General features: G+C 44.1%; 1 protein-coding gene across 2 annotated transcripts in view; it reads left to right on the top strand.

The window, feature by feature from the left end:
* uvrag (UV radiation resistance associated gene) overlaps positions 1-20013 on the top strand; it is a 138704-nt gene that overhangs the window by 14429 nt on the left and 104262 nt on the right. For both annotated transcript variants that reach the window (XM_079651266.1, XM_079651267.1), the window contains 2 exons: positions 3086-3191; positions 14463-14589. In XM_079651266.1, coding sequence (XP_079507392.1) covers positions 3086-3191; positions 14463-14589 — 233 coding nt within the window. The remainder of the gene's footprint in view (positions 1-3085; positions 3192-14462; positions 14590-20013) is intronic.

Raw genomic sequence — 20013 nt, 5'->3', positions numbered from 1 at the left:
AACACATTTCATCATGCTGCCCTGGTAAGAGCCATCAGCCGTTGAGTTTGAACCAATTGATTCATTCAGCTGATATTTAAAGCAACTTTTTCCGAAGATACAGTATGTGCATTATTGCATGGCGGGATTTTGGATTCCATTTATTTGGAACGAAAAGCTCTGCAGTGATACAAAAGAAGATGGAAAGGTTTGACGTAACTACCTTTTAGTGTTGTGAACATTTCAACCACTCAAATATTCTGTGCTACATAACGCCTCCCTGATGTTTTTGCCTTTTTTTCTCGCCAAGAAGAACAGCAGTCTTCCTTGGTGTCCTCTTCACCTCCCAGGTCTTTCTCTGGCTTATCTGCGTGAGCCAGATGACACATCTGCATTTGCTGATTCATTCGCTGCCTTGATTTGAAAATAGCAGATGCTGGACCACAACACACTGTGTAAACCGTGTTAAATATTTATTTCAAGATAATCAGTAAAGGTAAATGAACAGAAAACAGAAGACCTTGCTCAGAGCGGCTGCCAAGGCTGTTGCCTCCAACTGCACTGAAAGCACTGTGAACAATTGAAATTCAAAGGTCTTTAGTTCAATCTATTTGTATTGACTTTATTGTAAATCGTTATATTTACTTAGCTTTGTGGTTAAACTACACCTAAAAGCCCCTATTAGAAATGTCCAAGATGCCTTCTTTTTATCAAAGAATCTTTCCTCTGACACCCCTGCAGCTTCCAGTGCCACGGTTAAAGGAGAACATGTAATTGTTTTTCTGATGTTTATCGGCATTATGGGTTGAGTGCACAGGCTCAGCCATAACTTCCTGTGGCAGAGTGACCTTGAATGCCTTAGAAAAGGAAAGTTATCTCGCCTTTTGACAAAGAGTTTTCCGGACAGTTTCCCAGCGATGAAGCTGCTGCTCCAATGTGGCTGTGCAGTGGGACCCCCCTGACTCCTGGGCAGGTGTTAGGCCACGACCAAGGGAATGATAAGGAGGCAGACATGCCTGAAAAGGAGGGAGGACATAACTATTCTCACCTGAGGGAAAAGACCATATCAGATTCTCCTATCGCAATCACCTAAACAGATGAAGCTGTCAAAACAGATCGGCCCTGATGTTCCGAAGGACTATCTCCAACTGCCATCACTGTCACCTGACACAGATCATTTTTGTTGGCAGAAAATAGGCAATGCATTTCCTGTAAGGCCCCTCCCCAAAGCTGCATTTACATCGTGATAGATGTATGTCTATGTTCAGGCTGGTTGCCTGCAAGAAGCAATAATATCCACCAGGTGACTCTACAAGTTTCATAACAAAAACCCCCGTAGGATTTGTAAAATGACCCCACCGAGCTGGAAGCCTGTTAAACCCTCTGAATTTCTTGAAGACTCAAAGCAAGTGCATACCAAAGGAACATCCTGTTCACATCACCTTCATGACCCACTTCGTAAGTGCTAACAACAAATAATTCAAACATGATGGAAACCCCTACTCCTAATAAACGGGTGCAGTATCTTCCTTTCTGAACCTATTAGAGCCACAATCAAGTTTATTGCCAGGTACGTTCAGACATACAAGGAATTTGCTTTTGTGTATGTTGGTGCAAACATACACAGAGTGGGTCAAAAATATAACCATAAAAAAAAAAGAAAGAAAAAGAAAATTATTTACTCCAAATTTAAATATACAAAAGAACCTAAAAAGCTAAACAACTTAGGAAAATGAATATATGACAAGCTACAGTGTATTATATTTGAAGGTGTGTGCTGTGCAGAAATGTGCAAAATATATTCGGAGAGACGAACATGAACATGACTTACAGTATTATTTTCAGAACTTGCAATTGCATCTGCAAACAATGCTGAGAGAGAAACACTAGAGGCTATCGAAGAGCTGCTGATCTGGTTGTATCATTCCTGTCAAATGTGAATGTAGATATATGCACACCTTGATATATGGAAGGACGCTTATAAGAGGATTCATTGCCAATTAAGTGCAAACAATGAAATGTTACGTTTAAAAATGTGGGAATGGTATGTCAAAATGTGCACAAATCTCACATTCATGGAATGGCAAAAGGGGTGGGATGGACTGGACAAGGGACCAAGGGAAGTGTCATCTTGTGAAGATGCCTTAAAATAATAAGTTAAAATCTGTTCACATAGGAGGGGAGAAACATGCTAACAAGAGCTAATCACGTCTTTATCTAAGAATTCCAATAGTTGAGCAATTCATCAAGACAGAAAAGTGCATTACTTTGCAATGGTACTTTCATGGCACATTGAGACATTTAGCAAGAAGTGGAAGATCTAACAGCACGCTGACAGTTTGAGAGCTTATGGCCATTCCCTCCTTTTGTCTGTCCTCTGTAACTCATTACCGTCATGTGGGATTGTTGTCTGTAGTGTTGTTGGAGTCCCATGGGTTCTGTTGAGGAGGTTTGTCTCTTCTTTGGGCTTAGGACTTGAGAAAAACTCAGTGAATTCCGACCCTGATTAATGGTCTAAAAAAATAATAGGTTTGCTTGTCATTTGTGTCCTGATGTTGCTGTTCCATATTTCAGTGGAGACAGTATCAGGGGATTTGGAATATGGCCTCTTTCTCTGTGGTTTCAATACATGATTAGTCCTTTTTGAAGGTTGTTTTCCTTTCCTGGGACTGATGGGTTCAGGTCTATTGGGCAACGTTTGATGTCATATAGTGGTTAGATGATTAGAACAAAATAGTGTTTAAAATGTTGAACTTTGTTGTTTTAGGGTCTGGTCAAACAAGCTGTGGACTAATATTACTTGTCTTGATTTTATTTTTCTCTTTTGTTTAATGTTTAGCTCGTCATTCATTTTTACAGTTCAGGAAGAAGATCAACCCAAGTAAACAAGAAAAAACAAAGACTCCTACACATGGGGACAATCATAATTCGGAAGAATCTTTCCAAACAGTCAGTGTAATTGCTGCTTTAGTCATAACACTGACGCATCCTGTCAATTCAGCGGCCTCTCAAAAAAACTGTTTCAACATGCGGTTGTTGGTGTGGTCCAGTGTGTGGTTCCAAACAATGATCTGCATGGTGACTTTTTCTCCCTCTATTCCTGCAGGCTTCACACAGCACAGAGAGCCATCAAACAGACCCAAGTGACAGTGCAGAGGATTGGGAAGGAGATCGAGGAAAAGCTGAGGACGACGGCAACATGCACAGAGCGGGTGAGCCCAACCATCCCCAGCTAAATTCCAACTCATCAGCATCTTACCTTTAAATCAGCAGCAGTGTTTAGGCCACTTATTTACTCATTTCCAGCTTTGGGCAGCTATTGTATCCTTCTGTTTTGACTGCTCAACAGAAGGTGGAGAGACCATTATCCCTCCTGCCTTAATGATCACACTTTGACCAGAATCCACTGTTTATGTTTCCATCTCCTGTCATATCCTCCAACGGATCCACTACAAAAGCAAGAAAGCATATTTAACATTGTTGGAATTGGCAGCCGCACAGCTGTGAAAACGGAGCACTGATCCCAGGTTTGACGTAGTGTTTATTGTAAACATTCACTTCAAAAGCATCCCGTCTCTTCTGCTGTTATAAAAGCCCCCAGGCAGTGACACTTGGGTGCTTTTATCCTCCAGGTAGACTTGCCTTCAGAGGAAAGCACAGCTGGGATCTTTTTGTGGCCACACAGTGTTTAAATCTACAGCAGAGTGTGTGCTGCATATGTGCTTTTGCACAGATACCACATTTACAGGTTTAGTTCCCCTGTAGACTGCCTTAGACATCTGTTACAGCTGTTGCCTTCCATCATGCTCTCATCGGCTTTTGATATGGCTCCTTTTTTTTGTTCCTCACCCAGACCTTCACCCTACCTATTAAAACAGCTCCACTAAAGCCTTTTCAAGCCTCCCCGCAAAAACATTGAGGCTCCATTCTTTTGCCACAAAGGATCCCTTTCAAAAACTTGTCTCTGATATTTCCCCCTCATTGAGACATTCCTCAAAACCCTTTTCAGAGCTCACATCAGCTAATAAATCACATAATCCTCGTCCTCCACCTTTTCCGTTCAAGAAACCCGGGCGAGAGTGAGTGGAGCATTGTGTTGCTCTTCTAAGGGTTTCCCTCTCTGCCTTTGGAGAGCTCAGAGCTATCCTTCTGTGCACGTCATAGTGAGCGTGGATCAAAGGGGGGACAGAGTGGAGGCCACCAGCCCCAGCACAAGGCCCTTTCACCCTCTCACCCACGCTCTGCCATTAATCTGTGGGTTATATCATGCTCCCCCCACGCCTGCTGCTTATTTACTCAGCTGACTCAGTACTGTTTGATGTTCTGGAGGAGTCAGATGGGCCCTGGTGGTCGGTCACAGTCTCACACACACACACAACTATGTTGCTGAGTGAAAGTGTAGGAGGCTCCTGGTTCGTGCAAAAGCCATTGGCGGTTAACATGCAAGCATGGAGAGCGACACATTAGAGATGGAGGCTCTATCTGTCTTCTCTCTCCTGGCGACTGATACGCCTCTCTGTGTTCACTGCAAAGCCCTCAGAAGTCTTCATGAAGAAGCATATCTGTGTTTCGTCTGATCCAGAACACGATCACTATCTCTCTGTGTGTGTGTGTGTGTGTGTGTGTGTGTGTGTGTGTGTGTGTGTGTGTGTGTGTGTGTGTGTGTGTGTGTGTGTGTGTGTGTGTGTGTGTGTGTGTGTGTGTGTGTGTGTGTGTGTGTGTGTGTGTGTGTGTGTGTGTGTGTGTGTGTGTGTGTGTGTGTGTGTGTGTGTGTGTGTGTGTGTGTGTGTGTGTGTGTGTGTGTGTGTGTGTGTGTGTGTGTGTGTGTGTGTGTGTGTGTGTGTGTGCGTGCGTGTGCGCGCGCCAGCCACAGTCCCTGCTTGCAGACTGCAGGATGAAAAACAAGGCTGAATCACGGTCTTTATCATCCATTATGTTTTCGGCCAAATCACAATGTCTATTTATTTTTCATCACAACAAAGTCCCTAAATATGTGGCGTCTAAATAACGCCCTAGGAGCCACTGTGGTCTGAGGAAAATTCTAAAAGTATAATGGAATATAGCCCACATATGAAACTTGTGCTTGTCTTATAACACAGTATTCATGTGTTAATAAGCCCACTGTTCAAATCAATTCAGTAAGTTGAGTTGAAAACCTTTTTTCTAACGAATCTTACATGATAAAAAAAAGCCCAATAATAATATACCCTTCCTATTCACCCTTATTACCAGTAAATATGCCATCGAATTTCTGGAAACTCTACAATGCTTCAACTTTACACAGCACATCAATTTCCCCACACACAGCCGCGGACACATCCTGGACCTAGTCTCGTCCACTGGTCTGACTGCCCACCACCTATCCAGCCTCGATCTTCACATCTCTGACCACCTGGCCATCACCATGGACATTAATATCCCCATCCCCATCCAAAAACACAAGCGCACAATAACCTTCAGAAACCTTAAATCCCTGTCTCCCTCAGCACTCTCAGCCTGCACCACCTGCAAGATGTCCGCCTTCCCTCCCCCCCCGCCTGACAATCCATGTCAACTGGTGGACTACGACAACACCACCCTCTCCTCCTGTCTTAATGAACTGGCCCCCCCAAAAAACAAAACTGTCTCTTTCACACAATCAGCTCCCTGGTACACCCCCGAACTCCGCCAAATGAAAGTACAAAAACGCCAACTGGAACGCCTTCATAAGAAAATCACTCTAACAGTTAATCTCCATGCCTACACCGACTATCTACATCAGTACAATAACGCACTCAAAGCAGCCCGGTCCAACTACTACTCACAACTGATACACTCCGGCACCAGCAACCCCAAGGCTCTGTTCTCCACCATCAGCACACTCCTTAAACCCTGTGACAACGCCACCCCATCCTCAACCGCACATTGCAATTCTTTCCTCTCATTCTTTCAATCCAAAATCGACAGCAGCTATAGAAACCTGACCTCCTCAACAGCCCTCCCCATCTCCACTCCTGGCTCCCCCCCCTTCACCTCACAGCCCCTATCCCGGTTCTCCCCTGTGACCCCAATGCAACTGTCCACCCTCATGGCTGGAATGAACTCCACCTGCACTCTGGACCCCATACCAACTACATTTGTCAGGGAATGCCTCCCTCCCATCTCCCAACTCATAACCACAATCATTAACTCCTCCCTCTGCTCTGGATCAGTCCCCCCCTCACTCAAACTGGCTGCTGTTACAAAAAAAACCTGGACTCACACCTGACGTCATGTCCAACTTTCGGCCCATCTCCAATCTCCCCTTCCTATCAAAACTACTCGAACGTGTTGTAGCCCCTCAACTGAAATCCCACCTCAGCTCCAATAACCTGTTTTGAATCCTTTCAATCAGGATTCCGCACAAATCACAGCACAGAAACAGCCCTCCTCAGAATCACTAACGACCTCCTCCTCTCCTCAGACTCCGGCAATCTCAACATCCTCATCCTCCTCGACCTCACAGCAGCGTTCGACACCATCAACCATACCATCCTGCTGTCCCGCCTGGAATCATCTCTTAACATCACTGACACTGCACTCTCCTGGTTGAAATCATACCTCACCAACAGACACCAGTTCATCCACATAAATAACTGCACTACCTCCACTGCCCCTCTGTCCCAAGGCGTCCCCCAGGTTTCGGTGCTTGGTCCTCTCCTTTTCATGCTCTATCCTTGGAAAAATCATCCGCCGCCACAACCTCCAGTATCACTGCTACGCGGATGACATCCAACTCTACATTTCCACAAAAACCATCACTGCCACAACTCACTCCACACTCACCAACTGTCTCTCAGAAATTAAATCCTGGAGGCAAACAAACTACCTTCAACAGAACTGCGACAAATCAGATATCATCATAATCGGACCCACATCCCGCACCAACACCACCCAGAACTTCAACCTCACCCTTGACAACACCACTCTAACCCCCTCCTCACATTCGCAACCTTGGAGTAATCTTTGACAGCCAGCTCAAATTCGACAAACACACAAACCATATCACCAGGACTGCCTTCTTCCATCTGAAAAACATCGCCCGCCTCCGCCCCTCACTCTCCTTCCCAGCTGCTGAAACCCTCATCCATGCATTTATCACCTCAAGACTGGACTACTGCAACAGCATCCTGTATGGTTCATCATCCAAAATTCTAAATAAACTACAATACATCCAGAACTGCGCTGCCCGCCTCCTCACCCACACCCGCTCCAGAGACCACATCACCCCGTCCTTCAAAACCTGCACTGGCTCCCTGTCCGTCAACGAATACACTTCAAAATCCTTCTGCTAACACACAAAGTTCTCAATAACCAGGCCCCCCCCACTACCTCACCGACCTGATCCACCACTACACCGCCTCCCGCAGCCTTCGTTCATCAGAAGCGAACCTCCTCTCTGTCCCCACAAAGACCAAGCTCCGAACCTGGGGGGACAGAGCCTTCTCCATCGCTGCCCCACCCTCTCGAACTCCCTTCCACAACACATCAGAGACTGCACCGACCCCCTCACTTTCAAAACACTGAACAAAACACACCTCTTCAGACTGGCTTTTAATTTGTGAATTATGCTGGGTTGCTGTTTTAATATTTATTTATTTTTTATTTCTATTTTTTATTCCATTTTATCATGTTTTATCAAACCACTGTAAAGCGTCTTTGAGCACCTGGAAAAGCGCTTTGAAATAAAATGTATTATTATTATTATTTATTATAATACATCTGAGGCTTCTCTTTTAAGGGATGAGCTGCCAGCTCTTTTTGTAATTAAATCAACGAAATCCTGTTAATATAAAGCAGTTTTTTTCAATGACCTCACACTGATGCTGTCAGGGAGCATATGGTGGGAGAGACGCCAGAGGAGAGTTGTGGGTACAAAGAGTCAAAGACGGACACTCATCTGGAGTGGATGGGCTTTATTGTGGTCTCTCACTCCGGGGTGTGTACATTCACAGGTTGTGGCATGTCCTGGTTCTCTGTGTGTTGGCAGTTGAATAGCAATAATCAGCTCTGGATCAAATATTCTGTGAGAATGACTGTTCATTCTGACTTCAGAATGCTTTGCCAGTTTTCCTGCTTTAACAAAATTAAAGATAATGTTGAATGCATCTGCAGGTTGGAGAATGCTTAATTAAAATGATTTATTTATATTTGAACCATTTCTCTTATTATATAGTATTTAGTCTGACTTTTGTATATCATAATATATACAGTAAATGGGGCTGCAGTTATTATTTCCACTGTTGGATCATCCTTAAATGGTTTGGTCTTTTCATCAACTCATATAATAGTGAAAATGCACTAATCTTCTAATTTCAAAATGCTGATTATTATTTAATGAAGTGCTCAAATGTTCGTTTTGTTACAAATCATATATATTTAGTTGTCGGTCATAAAGAAAACAGAAAGTATTTTATGAAATGTATATAACAGTCTAATCTAATATATATCCAAGATAATATATACATCTAATATGTTAGCAACTTTAATCAGAACTTCTTCTTCTTCTTCTTCTTCGGTGGTGGATGTGTGTTTGAAGAGGGAAGAGGGAATTTCAACTTTAACTCTTTTGTTTCTGTTTCAATCGTTTCTTTAACTGTATGATCTTTCGTTGGGATTTTTGTACCCTTTGCAAGTACGGTTAATTTGTTAATTTAGTGTTTTTCCGTGCCTCGTGGCGGGGATGGCGTCCTCCGGGGCGCCGCCGGTGTCTCTGAGACACGGAGTGCGGCTGGTGGCTCAGGCCGCCAGCACAGTGGAGCAGGTGCTGCTGGCTGTGGGGGATCAGGTCGGTCATGTAAATATCTCCTATGCTTCCCGCTTGAACAAAGCGGTCGTGGTCTTTCTGAAAGACCAGAAATATGTGACGGAACTTATTGAGAGCGGATTAATGCTAAACGAGGAATACATTCAAGTTTCACCGCTGGCGACACCGTCCACGCGCATCACTGTGTCTGGCGTTCCTCCGTTCATCCCGAATGAGGCGCTGGAACGGGAGCTGAAGCGTTTTGGTAAGTTTGCCAGTAGTCTCCGCACTGTTGCTCTGGGGTGTAAGGATGAAAAGTTAAAACATGTCCATTCTCTGCGGAGACAGGTTTTCATGTTTCTGAATTGTCCCACTCAGACACTAGATGTATCCTTCCGGGTGAGGCACGAAGAGGGTTTTTATATGGTTTATGCGAGCTCAGGGAGCGTAAAGTGTTTTGAGTGCGGGGAGTCGGGTCACAAACGTGTTGCATGTCCACAGATACGGCACGTCGCTCCGCCGGGTGCGGCCGAGCCGGGGGCGGCCGGGGCCGCTGGGGCGGCCGGGCCGGGAGCCGCTGGGGCGGCCGAGCCGGGGGCGGCCGGGGCCGCTGGGGCGGCCGGGCCCGGGGCGGCCTGGTCCGCGGCAGCGGGACCCGGTGTCGCGGGGGCTGCTGCTGCACCCGCCGGGGCCCCGGTGGCTGCGGAGGTAGTAGGGATGAATATCGTGAGAGATGAAACAGGGACTGTAGAGAGTGTGGTGAGTGTAAGAGGAAAAAATGTGGAAACAGGTAAACGGGTGAGAGATGATGTAGCAGGACAGGTGAGGACTGGTGCTGTGGGACAGGTAGAGGCTGTTGGCACACAGAAGGAGCTGCCGTCTGGCTCTGGGCGGCAAAAAGAGCTTCAACAGGCTGCAGACAATAATGAGGTGACAGAGATGGACACAGACGGTGAGGGGGATTCTGACTGTGGTTCAGTTGCAGATAGTCTCTCTCAGAACGCAGAGATATATTCTTTGGAAGAGATTAATGTCTTTTTAGACGAATCTTTTGGCAAGTCAGTGGAAGTGAGAGATTTTTTCCCTGACATTGACAAGTTTCTTCATACAGTGAGAACTCTTCAGAAAGTTGTAGGGTTAGACCTGCTGGATGAAAAGAAACGTTATCGTCTCAGGAGGCATGTAACTGCTGTGAAAAAAGATACGACAGGAAGCAAAAGAGGGAAGAAACTGAAAAGGTCTAAATCATTTCAACATGATCATGCAACACTGGGTGTCTCCTCTCTGCTGTGTGTACCTGTCTGTTCTTTCTCTCTGTCTCCTTCCTCTAATGCAGGCTTTAAGGGTTGCTTCCTTGACCATGAACGGGGGTAGAAGTGCACAGAAAAGAGCTTTAGTGTTAGAAGTCTTTAATCAGAAAAAATTAGATTTGATATTTCTGCAGGAAACACACAGTGATAGCCTGAATGAGACAGACTGGGGGATGTGGTGGGGGGGTCAGTATGTACTCAGTCATGGCTCAAACCTTAGTGCTGGAGTAGCTGTTTTATTCTCCCCCTCTCTAAATGTAAAGATTTTATCCAGCACTGAGATAGTGGCAGGTAGAGCCTTGATGGTGAAAGTGGAACTGTTAGAGTTCAGTTTCACCTTTATTAATGTGTATGCACCCAATCAGGGCCCTGCACGTGTATCTGTGTTTCAGTTATTAAAAGACAAGCTAGACACTAGTGTACAGGGGGAGTGTGTTATACTGGGGGGGACTGGAACGTTTGCACTAATGTCACTTTAGACAGAATAGGACGGGAGCCTCATCCTCAGTCGACAGGTGATAAGAGAGGCTGACTTAGTGGATGTGTGGAGGATGAAGCATCCCTCCGTTAAACAATACACCTGGATGAGAATGCTAGATGGGGGCGTCAGTGCAGCCAGGCTAGACAGATTTTACATGTCTTCTTCTTTTATTACTCGTGCAGTGAACTGTCACATCCAACCTGTTGGTTTTACAGATCATCAGCTAGTTTCTTTGGATTTGGTTTTATCCAACACAGAGAAACCTAGATCGTTCTGGCAGTTTAATGTTAAAATTTTACAAGATTTGATTTTCTGTGAGAATTTTAAATTGTTTTGGATCAACTGGAAATCAAAGAAAGAGTCTTTTCCCTCCCTGAGTCAGTGGTGGGAGGTAGGAAAGGCTCAGATTAGAGTGTTCTGTCAACAGTATACAGCCTACTCCACTGCAAACACTAGGAGAGCTATATAGCAGTTAGAGAGAGAGATCAGAGAGTTAGAGAGTGTGTCTGCTCGAAATATAGAACAGTCCCTCCTAAAACAACAGCAGCTTAACTGTTTTCTTCAGGAGAAGGCCAAGGGAGCTCTGATCAGAGCCCGTTTTACTTCCATGAGAGACATTGATGCACCAACCACCTTTTTCTTCAACCTGGAGAGGTCTGTGGGCCAAAGGAAGCAGATGGTATGTCTGCGTCTTCCCGATGGACAGGTAACCTCTGAACCTGCTGAGATGAGGAGACATGCAGTGTCCTTCTACACGGACCTGTTCAAAGCCGAAGGTTGTGACGTGGAAGCCGCTGATGAACTTTTTCAGGGTCTTCCACAGCTGAGTCCAGCCGAAAGTGACACCTTGGGCTCTGACATTACGCTGGAGGAACTGACCTCTGCGGTGACACAGATGGCCTCCGGCAAGGCTCCGGGCATAGACGGTTTACCTGCAGACTTTTTTAAACATTTTTGGAGCATTCTAGGACATGATTTGTTGGATGTATTGATGGAGTCCTTTGGTAAAGGGACTCTTCCAGCTTCCTGTAGGCGTGCAGTGATTTCACTGTTGCCTAAGAAAGGAGATCTAACCCTGCTGAAGAATTGGAGACCTGTGGCTCTCTTATGTACGGACTATAAGATACTGTCAAAGGTTTTAGCTAACAGACTGAAGTGTTTTATCGAACTTCTTATCAGTACTGATCAGACATATTGCATCCCTGGCAGATCAATTGTGGACAATTTGTTTTTGATGAGACACTTTTGATGTTTGCAAACTGTACAATATAAATGTTGGTATTATTTCTATTGACCAAGAGAAGGCCTTTGATCGTGTGGATCACACTTTTCTGGCTGCCACATTGCAGGCTTTTGGTGTTGGGGAGCATTTTTTGTCCTGGGTGAAGTGTTTGTACAGTGATGCATGATGTGTTGTGAAAGTGGGGGGAGGGCTGAGCAGACCTGTACCAGTTAAAAGGGGGATCAGGCAGGGCTGCCCTATCTCAGGCCTATTATATAGTATTGCCATCGAGCCACTTTTGTGCAGGCTTAGAAACCGGCTGAGGGGCCTGAGTCTGCCAGTGTCAGCTCAGGCCCCCCCGGTGGTTGTATCAGCTTATGCTGATGATGTCAGTGTTTTTATCCAAGGTCAGCGAGATATCCAGGAGCTACAGGACAGTTTAGTTTTGTATAGGAAGGCTGCCTCAGCCAAAGTTAACTGGGAGAAGAGTGAGGCAGTTTCGGTAGGTCAGTGGAGTCTAGAAAATAGGCCCAGTCTTCCTGGTAACCTCAGCTGGGGAAATGAGGGTTTAAAGGTCCTGGGAGTTTGGTTGGGGTCTGAGGACATGGTTGCACAGAACTGGGAGGGATTGCTGGGAAAAGTGCAAGCTATATTAGCTAAATGGAAATGGCTGCTACCCCAGCTGTCCTACAGGGGAAGAGTTCTTGTAGCCAACAATCTGGTTGCCTCATCTTTGTGGCACAGACTCCAGGTGTTAACCCCACCGCCGGGCCTCATGAAACAACTGCAGCGGCTCCTCGTGGATTTCTTCTGGTCGGGTCATCACTGGGTGCCAGCATCGGTCCTGTACCTCCCTGTGGCGGAGGGGGGGCAGGGCCTTGTGGACATTACTGCGAGGACTGCTGCTTTTAGACTGCAGGCAGCTCAGCGGCTGCTGTATGGTGCCTCTCCCTGCTGGCTGGCTATGGCCCGGCTGTTGCTCTGGAGGGCAGGGGGCTTTGGTTTTGATAAACACCTGTTTCTGCTGAAGGCCCCTGCGTACGAGATAACTGGACTTGCACCTTTTTACTGCTCAGTCATCAATGCCTGGAAGATTCTGAGTTTTACCAGACCACCCGACCCCCGGCCTGGGATGTGGCTGTTTGAGGAGCCCCTGTTTGACACTGGTTTTCTTTCCGGAACCATTTTCTCTTCAGCCGCCCTAAAAAATGCGTTCATTGAAGCGGGAGTGGTAAAACTTGGCCATTTGACAGGGATCTCCACAGAAAAACTGGCTGAGGTGACGGGCATTCGATCAACTCGAGTTCTGGAGAACCTGGTAGAAGAGGTGTGGAAGTCGCTGTCGCCATCCCACCAGACTTTTGCTCTGGATGCAGATCTGGCCGACCAGTGGAGAAAGGGACATGATTATGTTTTTCCTGCCTTGAGTGTGGGTCCTGCGGTGGGGGAATGGAGAGAGGAGGATGGTCTCCTGCTATCACTGGGGACTCTAACACCTGGAATGTTCAGCTCCTGCAATGGGAAGAAGCTATATCTTAGCTGCGTAAAGGTGCTAAACCTCAGCTCGCTCGCAGGCGTCAGAGAGTCGAGGTGGACAGATGTGTCTGTATAAGTCTCCCGTTGAAAAACGGATGGCTGACATCCAATGGAGAATTATACACGGTGCAATAGCCACTAACAAATACAGGGCTCATTTTGACCCAGGCACAAGGGGGGGCTGTCCGTTCTGTTTTATGGCAGAAACATTGGAGCATTTAGTGGTGTCCTGTCCCCGGTTGGCTGGTCTTAAAAAAATGTTACAGGAGTGGGTGGAGGGGTTCGGGGAGGTTTTCTTCATACCACTTTTTGTCCATGGCCCCAAATACATCCTGAAAAAGAAGGAAATCCTACTATTGATCAATTTCTTGTTTGCTAATGCAAAATTAGCAATCTGGAAAAGTAGAAAGAATCAACTTGCTGGAGTAGGGTGGACGGATGCAGTGCTCTGTCTGAGGGGGCTGGTGGCAGCGCGTCTGAGGGTGGAGCATGCATACTATACGCTGATCAATCATCTACAGGGGTTTCTGGATGTTTGGGCTGTTGGGCAGGTTCTGTGCTCACTGGGGGAAAATGACTCTCTAATATTGAAGTTTTAAAGGGGAGGTGAATTTTTTTGTTTTTAAAGTGTGTAAAATATGATGTTTTGAAATGGGTAAAACGTTTTCAAATGACATTTATTTGGTAGACGTGAAAATCTGTTTATTTATTTGATTTGTGTAATGTTTTTTGTTTTTTGTTTCGGTGTATAGTTAAAACAAATGGAAATAAAATTTGTTTTAAAAATCAAAATCTTCTTCTTCTTCTTCTTCTTACTTAAATTGATGAATTGACATCAAGTTGAATCAAACTTTAGGCCTTTGATTCGGCAATATGTTACTGAAATAAGGTTATTGATAAACAAGCTTGCTGTCCTCCACCTTTAAGCCAATATCTGAGTCCCTGTCCATCTTCTCATTGACTGCTGACAGTGGAGTCTAGATTATTGAGCTCAGTAGATCTGAAATAAATCAATGTGACTTGAATGAATTTGATGGAGCTAGTAGGAATGTAAAGGTATTTCAAATGGTTATAAACACAGATTACTGCTGTGCCCACATACTAAACAAGTTCCTTAATCCTCTTTCTCTGTTTTGTCTCCGTGTTGTTGTCTTGTGTTGCTATGAGAAGAAGAAGGAGCGAGAGTGCATGCAGCTGCGTATCGCTGTGCTGCGGAGCGAGCTGCAGCGACAGAGGAAGGCGCTTGGCAGGGAGATGGACCTTCGGCAGAAAGAGAGTGCACGGCTTCAGAAGAAAGGTAACGCTGTGGGGGCTCATACCACACTCAGACTGATGCAATGTTTCCCTGTGAAATGCAGGATGGGAAGGCTTATGGCTTGGGTATAGAATTGTGCAGTGATGATGTCTTTGTGTGGGTCAAACCGGAATAACAAGGGCTCCCTCAACAAAAAGTAAAACAATTAATTCCATTGTATTTCTGGAATATTAGAGTCAATAATATCTGTGGGAAACAAACATTTCTCCACATATTAACACCACTTTATCATTTTTCAAGCATAAATGCAAACACCAGAAATAAATAACTAACAAAATATCTATAAATAAACTACGTCATGGTCACCCGCTAAAGACAGACTTTTATGTGCAGTGATGACATTTAGTAGTCTCATTTGGCCACTTGTAAACAACCAAGCTAACGCTTCAGACAATCCCCATTAGGCTATTAACTGGCATTTATATATGGAAAAGTTGCGTAAGCTTGTAGTTACCACTGACCTGTGTTCAGAAATAAAACCAAAAACCCATAAATAAAATTCAACTTTAAGACTAAGGAACCTGAAAGTGCTAAACTGCTAACTCATTTCCTGCTTTAGGACTCAATCCTGCTATTGCTTTATTCATGTTTTAATAACAATATCATTGTTTAACAGATAAATACAGTCTCAGATATAATTATCAGCTGTTTCAGTTCTGGACATTTCATTTTGCTGAACAGTGCCCTTCTATTCCAATATTAAGTAATGCACCATTTTAGCATGCTCTTTAGCCACAAGCAACTTTGCCAAACATGTGATAACTGAATACACACAAGGCTGCATATTGATGTTTATATTCAGAACACTAGATTAGCTCAAAATGACTGCTTTTGCGTAACAGGACCATACTGGTGGCAATACCAGTGAAAGGCATTTAGAGTTGCATACATATCACGTGAGATGATTCATCCCCCTGTAACTCAGTAATAGTGCTGCATACATTAAAAGCTTTTGTACTTGTACACCATTACATGGTGATAAACATGCAGAAATCAACTTGTATTATGAACTACAGGGCTGTGTTGCAGCTACTAATGGAATATGAAACAAAGAAAACATAAATGACAATCTTGTGACAGTTTGATCATGATTTTGTCTTTACAGAAAGCAAAGGCCTAACCAGAATATTTGTATTTGTATTCAATCAAATAGTAAATCCCTTTCAGTAAATGTAGCTTACAGAAATATTTAGATGAAGCACATTTTTCTATTATTCATATTGATATGCTAAGTTGCATCTCTAAAATGAGATGAAGCCCAACCCACATAAAATAATAACCTGAAAGAATAACAAAAATGACTATCTTCCATATTGTGTCGACAGTTATAAAACAAGTCTTTTTCAAAGCAGGTGTATTTTGACTTCACATATTAGTCTATAAAACAAACTCTAGAAAATGTTTATAACATGTATTAGATTTGCAGTTTGTATCCTTTGGCTTGTGATTTGATTGCACAGGAGACTTGGGTTTTGAACAGATGGGTCGGGGTTTCAGTGGTGTGCGACAGCAGCAGGTAGAGAGTGTGTGTGCTGTTTACCTGTTCATCCTGCAGCACAGTAGAGAGTGTTGTCACATACAGGAAACCTCTGTCACGCTGCCGCTCAGAGGATGGGAACCACTCAACACGCATGCATATGTACCCACGAGGTGCAGTATATAGAGCCATTCCTGTGGTTTTCAGTCTGTGCCAAACCACTAAAGCAACAGTGTGTGTGTGCCGGGGTGTCATCGAGTTAACCCCGTGAAGTCTGCAGCTCCTGACTGATATCTGAAAGCTGGAGAGGGTTTTACTGCTGCCTCTTACTGCACACAGGGAATCAAAAAAAGGCCGGACTAGTGAAGCATGGGTTAACAAAGGTCAAATGATCCCACATAACACATAAATACACGCGCGCACACACACACACACACACACACACACACACACACACACACACACACACACACACACACACACACACACACACACACACACACACACACACACACACACACACACACACACACACACACACACACACACACACACACACACACACACACACACACACACACACACACACACAGTGGGGCAAAAAAGTATTTAGTCAGCTTCCAATTGTGCAAGTTCTCCCACTTAAAAAGATGAGAGAGGCCCGTAATTCATCCTAGGTATACCTCAACTATGAGAGACAAAATGAGAAAAAAAAAATCCAGAAAGTCACATTGTCTGATTTTTAAATAATTTATTTGCAAATTATGGTGGAAAATCAGTATTTGCTCACCGACAAACAAACAAGATTTCTGGCTCTCACAGACCTGTAACTTCTTCTTTAAGAGCCTCCTCTGTCCTCCACTTGTTAACTGTATTAATGGCACCTGTTTGAACTCATTATCAGTATAAAAGACACCTGTCCACAACCTCAAACAGTCAGACTCCAAACTCCACTATGGCAAAGACCATAGAGCTGTCAAAGGACACCAGAAACAACATTGTAGACCTGCACCAGGCTGGGAAGACTGAATCTGCAATAGGTAAGCAGCTTGGTGTGAAGAAATCAACTGTGGGAGCAATTATTAGAAAATGGAAGACATACAAGACCACTGATAATCTCCCTCGATCTGGGGCTCCACGCAAGATCTCACCCCGTGGGGTCAAAATGATCACAAGAACGGTGGGCAAAAATCCCAGAACCACACGGGGGGGACCTAGTCAATGACCTGCAGAGAGCTGGGACCAAGGTAACAAAGGCTACCATCAGTAACACACTACGCCGCCAGGGACTCAAATCCTGCAGTGCCAGACGTGTCCCCCTGCTTAAGCCAGTACATGTCCAGGCCCGTCTGAAGTTTGCTAGAGAGCATTTAGATGATCCAGAAGAGGATTGGGAGAATGTCATATGGTCAGATGAAACCAAAATAGAAATTTTTGGTAAAAACTCAACTAGACGTGTTTGGAGGAGAAAGAATGCTGAGTTGCATCTAAAGAACACCATACCTACTGTGAAACATGGGGGTGGAAACATCATGCTTTGGGGCTGTTTTTCTGCAAAGGGACCAGGACGACTGATCCGTGTAAAGGAAAGAATGAATGGGGCCATGTATCGTGAGATTTTGAGTGACAACCTCCTTCCATCAGCAAGGGCATTGAAGATGAAACGTGGCTGGGTCTTTCAGCATGACAATGATCCCAAACACACCGCCCGGGCAACGAAGGAGTGGCTTCGTAAGAAGCATTTCAAGGTCCTGGAGTGGCCTAGCCAGTCTCCAGATCTCAACCCCATAGAAAATCTTTGGAGGGAGTTGAAAGTCCGTGTTGCCCAGCGACAGCCCCAAAACATCATTGCTCTAGAGGAGATCTGCATGGAGGAATGGGCCAAAATACCAGCAACAGTGTGTGAAAACCTTGTGAAGACTTACAGAAAACGTTTGACCTCTGTCATTGCCAACAAAGAGTATATAACAAAGTATTGAGATGAACTTTTTTTATTGACCAAATACTTATTTTCCACCATAATTTGCAAATAAATTCTTTAAAAATCAGACGATGTGATTTTCTGGATTTCTTTTTCTCATTTTGTCTCTCATAGTTGAGGTATACCTAGGATGAAAATTAGAGGCCTCTCTCATCTTTTTAAGTGGGAGAACTTGCACAATTGGAGGCTGACTAAATACTTTTTTGCTCCACCGTATATATACAGCTCTCGAAAAACATTAGAGACCACTGCAGCATTATCAGTTCTCTGGTTTTACTATTTAAAGGCATGTGTTTGAGTAAAATGCAACATTTTTAATTTTTTTTTATTAACTACTGACAACATGTATCTGTGTTGGAATTCTACAGATACTGGAATTGAATGGCTGTCGTACATGTAGATATTGAGATTTAAGAAAACATTTGAGTGGTCTTTTTTTATTCTGAGCTGTCCTCCATATAGACGCAAACATGCATACATACTGTACAAGCATACATACTGCACACACACACACACGCACGCACGCACGCACGCACGCGCACACACACACACACACACACACACACACACACACACACACACACACACACACAAGGTGTATTAATAGGTACTAAAATATAAAGAAATTGATTAGCATGTCCCTCCGACTTGTTTATCTTAATTTCATTGTATTCTGTGTTGGCTGCAGTACAGAAACGTTCAGTTTGATCTTTTCTCGGCTTCAGCTAGCTCTCTTTGATATTATTTATAGTTATATGTTTCACGTGTTGTTCATGAAACCTTAGGGTTACTATCAGACCCCTAAACTGTACAGTTAGTCTGTCTACTTGAACTTGTTGCTATCAAATGAGAATAACAAAGGAAACTATTTTGACCGAGTTGTTTGTTGTTAGTTGTTTTCCTTATATTGTGGAGATTGAGCCTGTTCCTGTGAAGATTGAAATGTAATCCCACTGAGCCGGCAACCTAAGGTGGGGATTGGTAATGATTAGCATGAAGTCTGCACATGAATCCAGAAATACACACACTAACACAAAAAGTGAGCACTAAAAGGGTTCAGGGAGAAGTTTCCTTTGTGCTGTGATTCTAAAAAAGAAAATGTCCGTTAATCCTCCGCCTCTTTACCTGTCACCACTTAGTCTACAGCCAAAAGAACCCGCTGCTCTCTGTCTCCGCCGCTCATTGATGGCTTATTTCCAGACGGGACAAGTGCTTATTAAGAAACAGAAGAACAAATTCCTTCAGCTGTTAAAGAGGGAAAAGGTATTTAGGATAAATTGAAATTCTGTAGCTGAATAGCGCTTGCTGAAATTCTTGTTGTTTTTTCCCAGATTCATAACTCAAAAGCTAAAAGCCATATGCTGCTGAGCTCGGCTTCCAGCGTGTTGTTTAACTCTTCCAATCAGCCTGCACACACTCATTTGTTTCACTATCGGAAAAAGGCCTGCATTCATTACAGACAGGATACTCTGGGAGACAGGCGTTTACAGTATCTCGTACAGCAGCTCAATTTTTTTGTCTGATTATATTTATATTGGCACCGCAGCATGTTTGTTTCATCTGATCTCATCTTTCAGTTGGACATATCATTTTATCGGTTGTGTCTTAAATTTCATTTTGTAACTTTCCTCTTGGGACTCCATTGGCTTGTCTGTCAAAACATTCAATAATATAGATTACTCATCACACAAGCTGCTAGCTAAGCTAATGTTGATAGAAGTGAGTGTTTCATCCGTTGAACTTTCACACATTCCAGTGCTTATTAGATACAGGTTTCTTTTTAAAGTTTTATGGACGGTTTAATAGTTGGCGTAAGTTCTTTGCTATGCGATATTTCCCCCGAGGGAATACTTCATGGAGTATTAATCTTCATTCTTGTTCACGTTCTCTCGGATCTCATGTGTATCTGAATGTGTGGTCCTCCCATCTCTTACACAATCGTCAGGCT

This window comes from Notothenia rossii (genome assembly GCF_949606895.1).
Source record: "Notothenia rossii genome assembly, chromosome: 9".
Taxonomy (NCBI): Eukaryota; Metazoa; Chordata; class Actinopteri; order Perciformes; family Nototheniidae; genus Notothenia; species Notothenia rossii.
The sequence above is the reverse complement of the archived record's forward strand: the minus strand, read 5'-3'. Positions and strand labels throughout refer to the sequence as shown.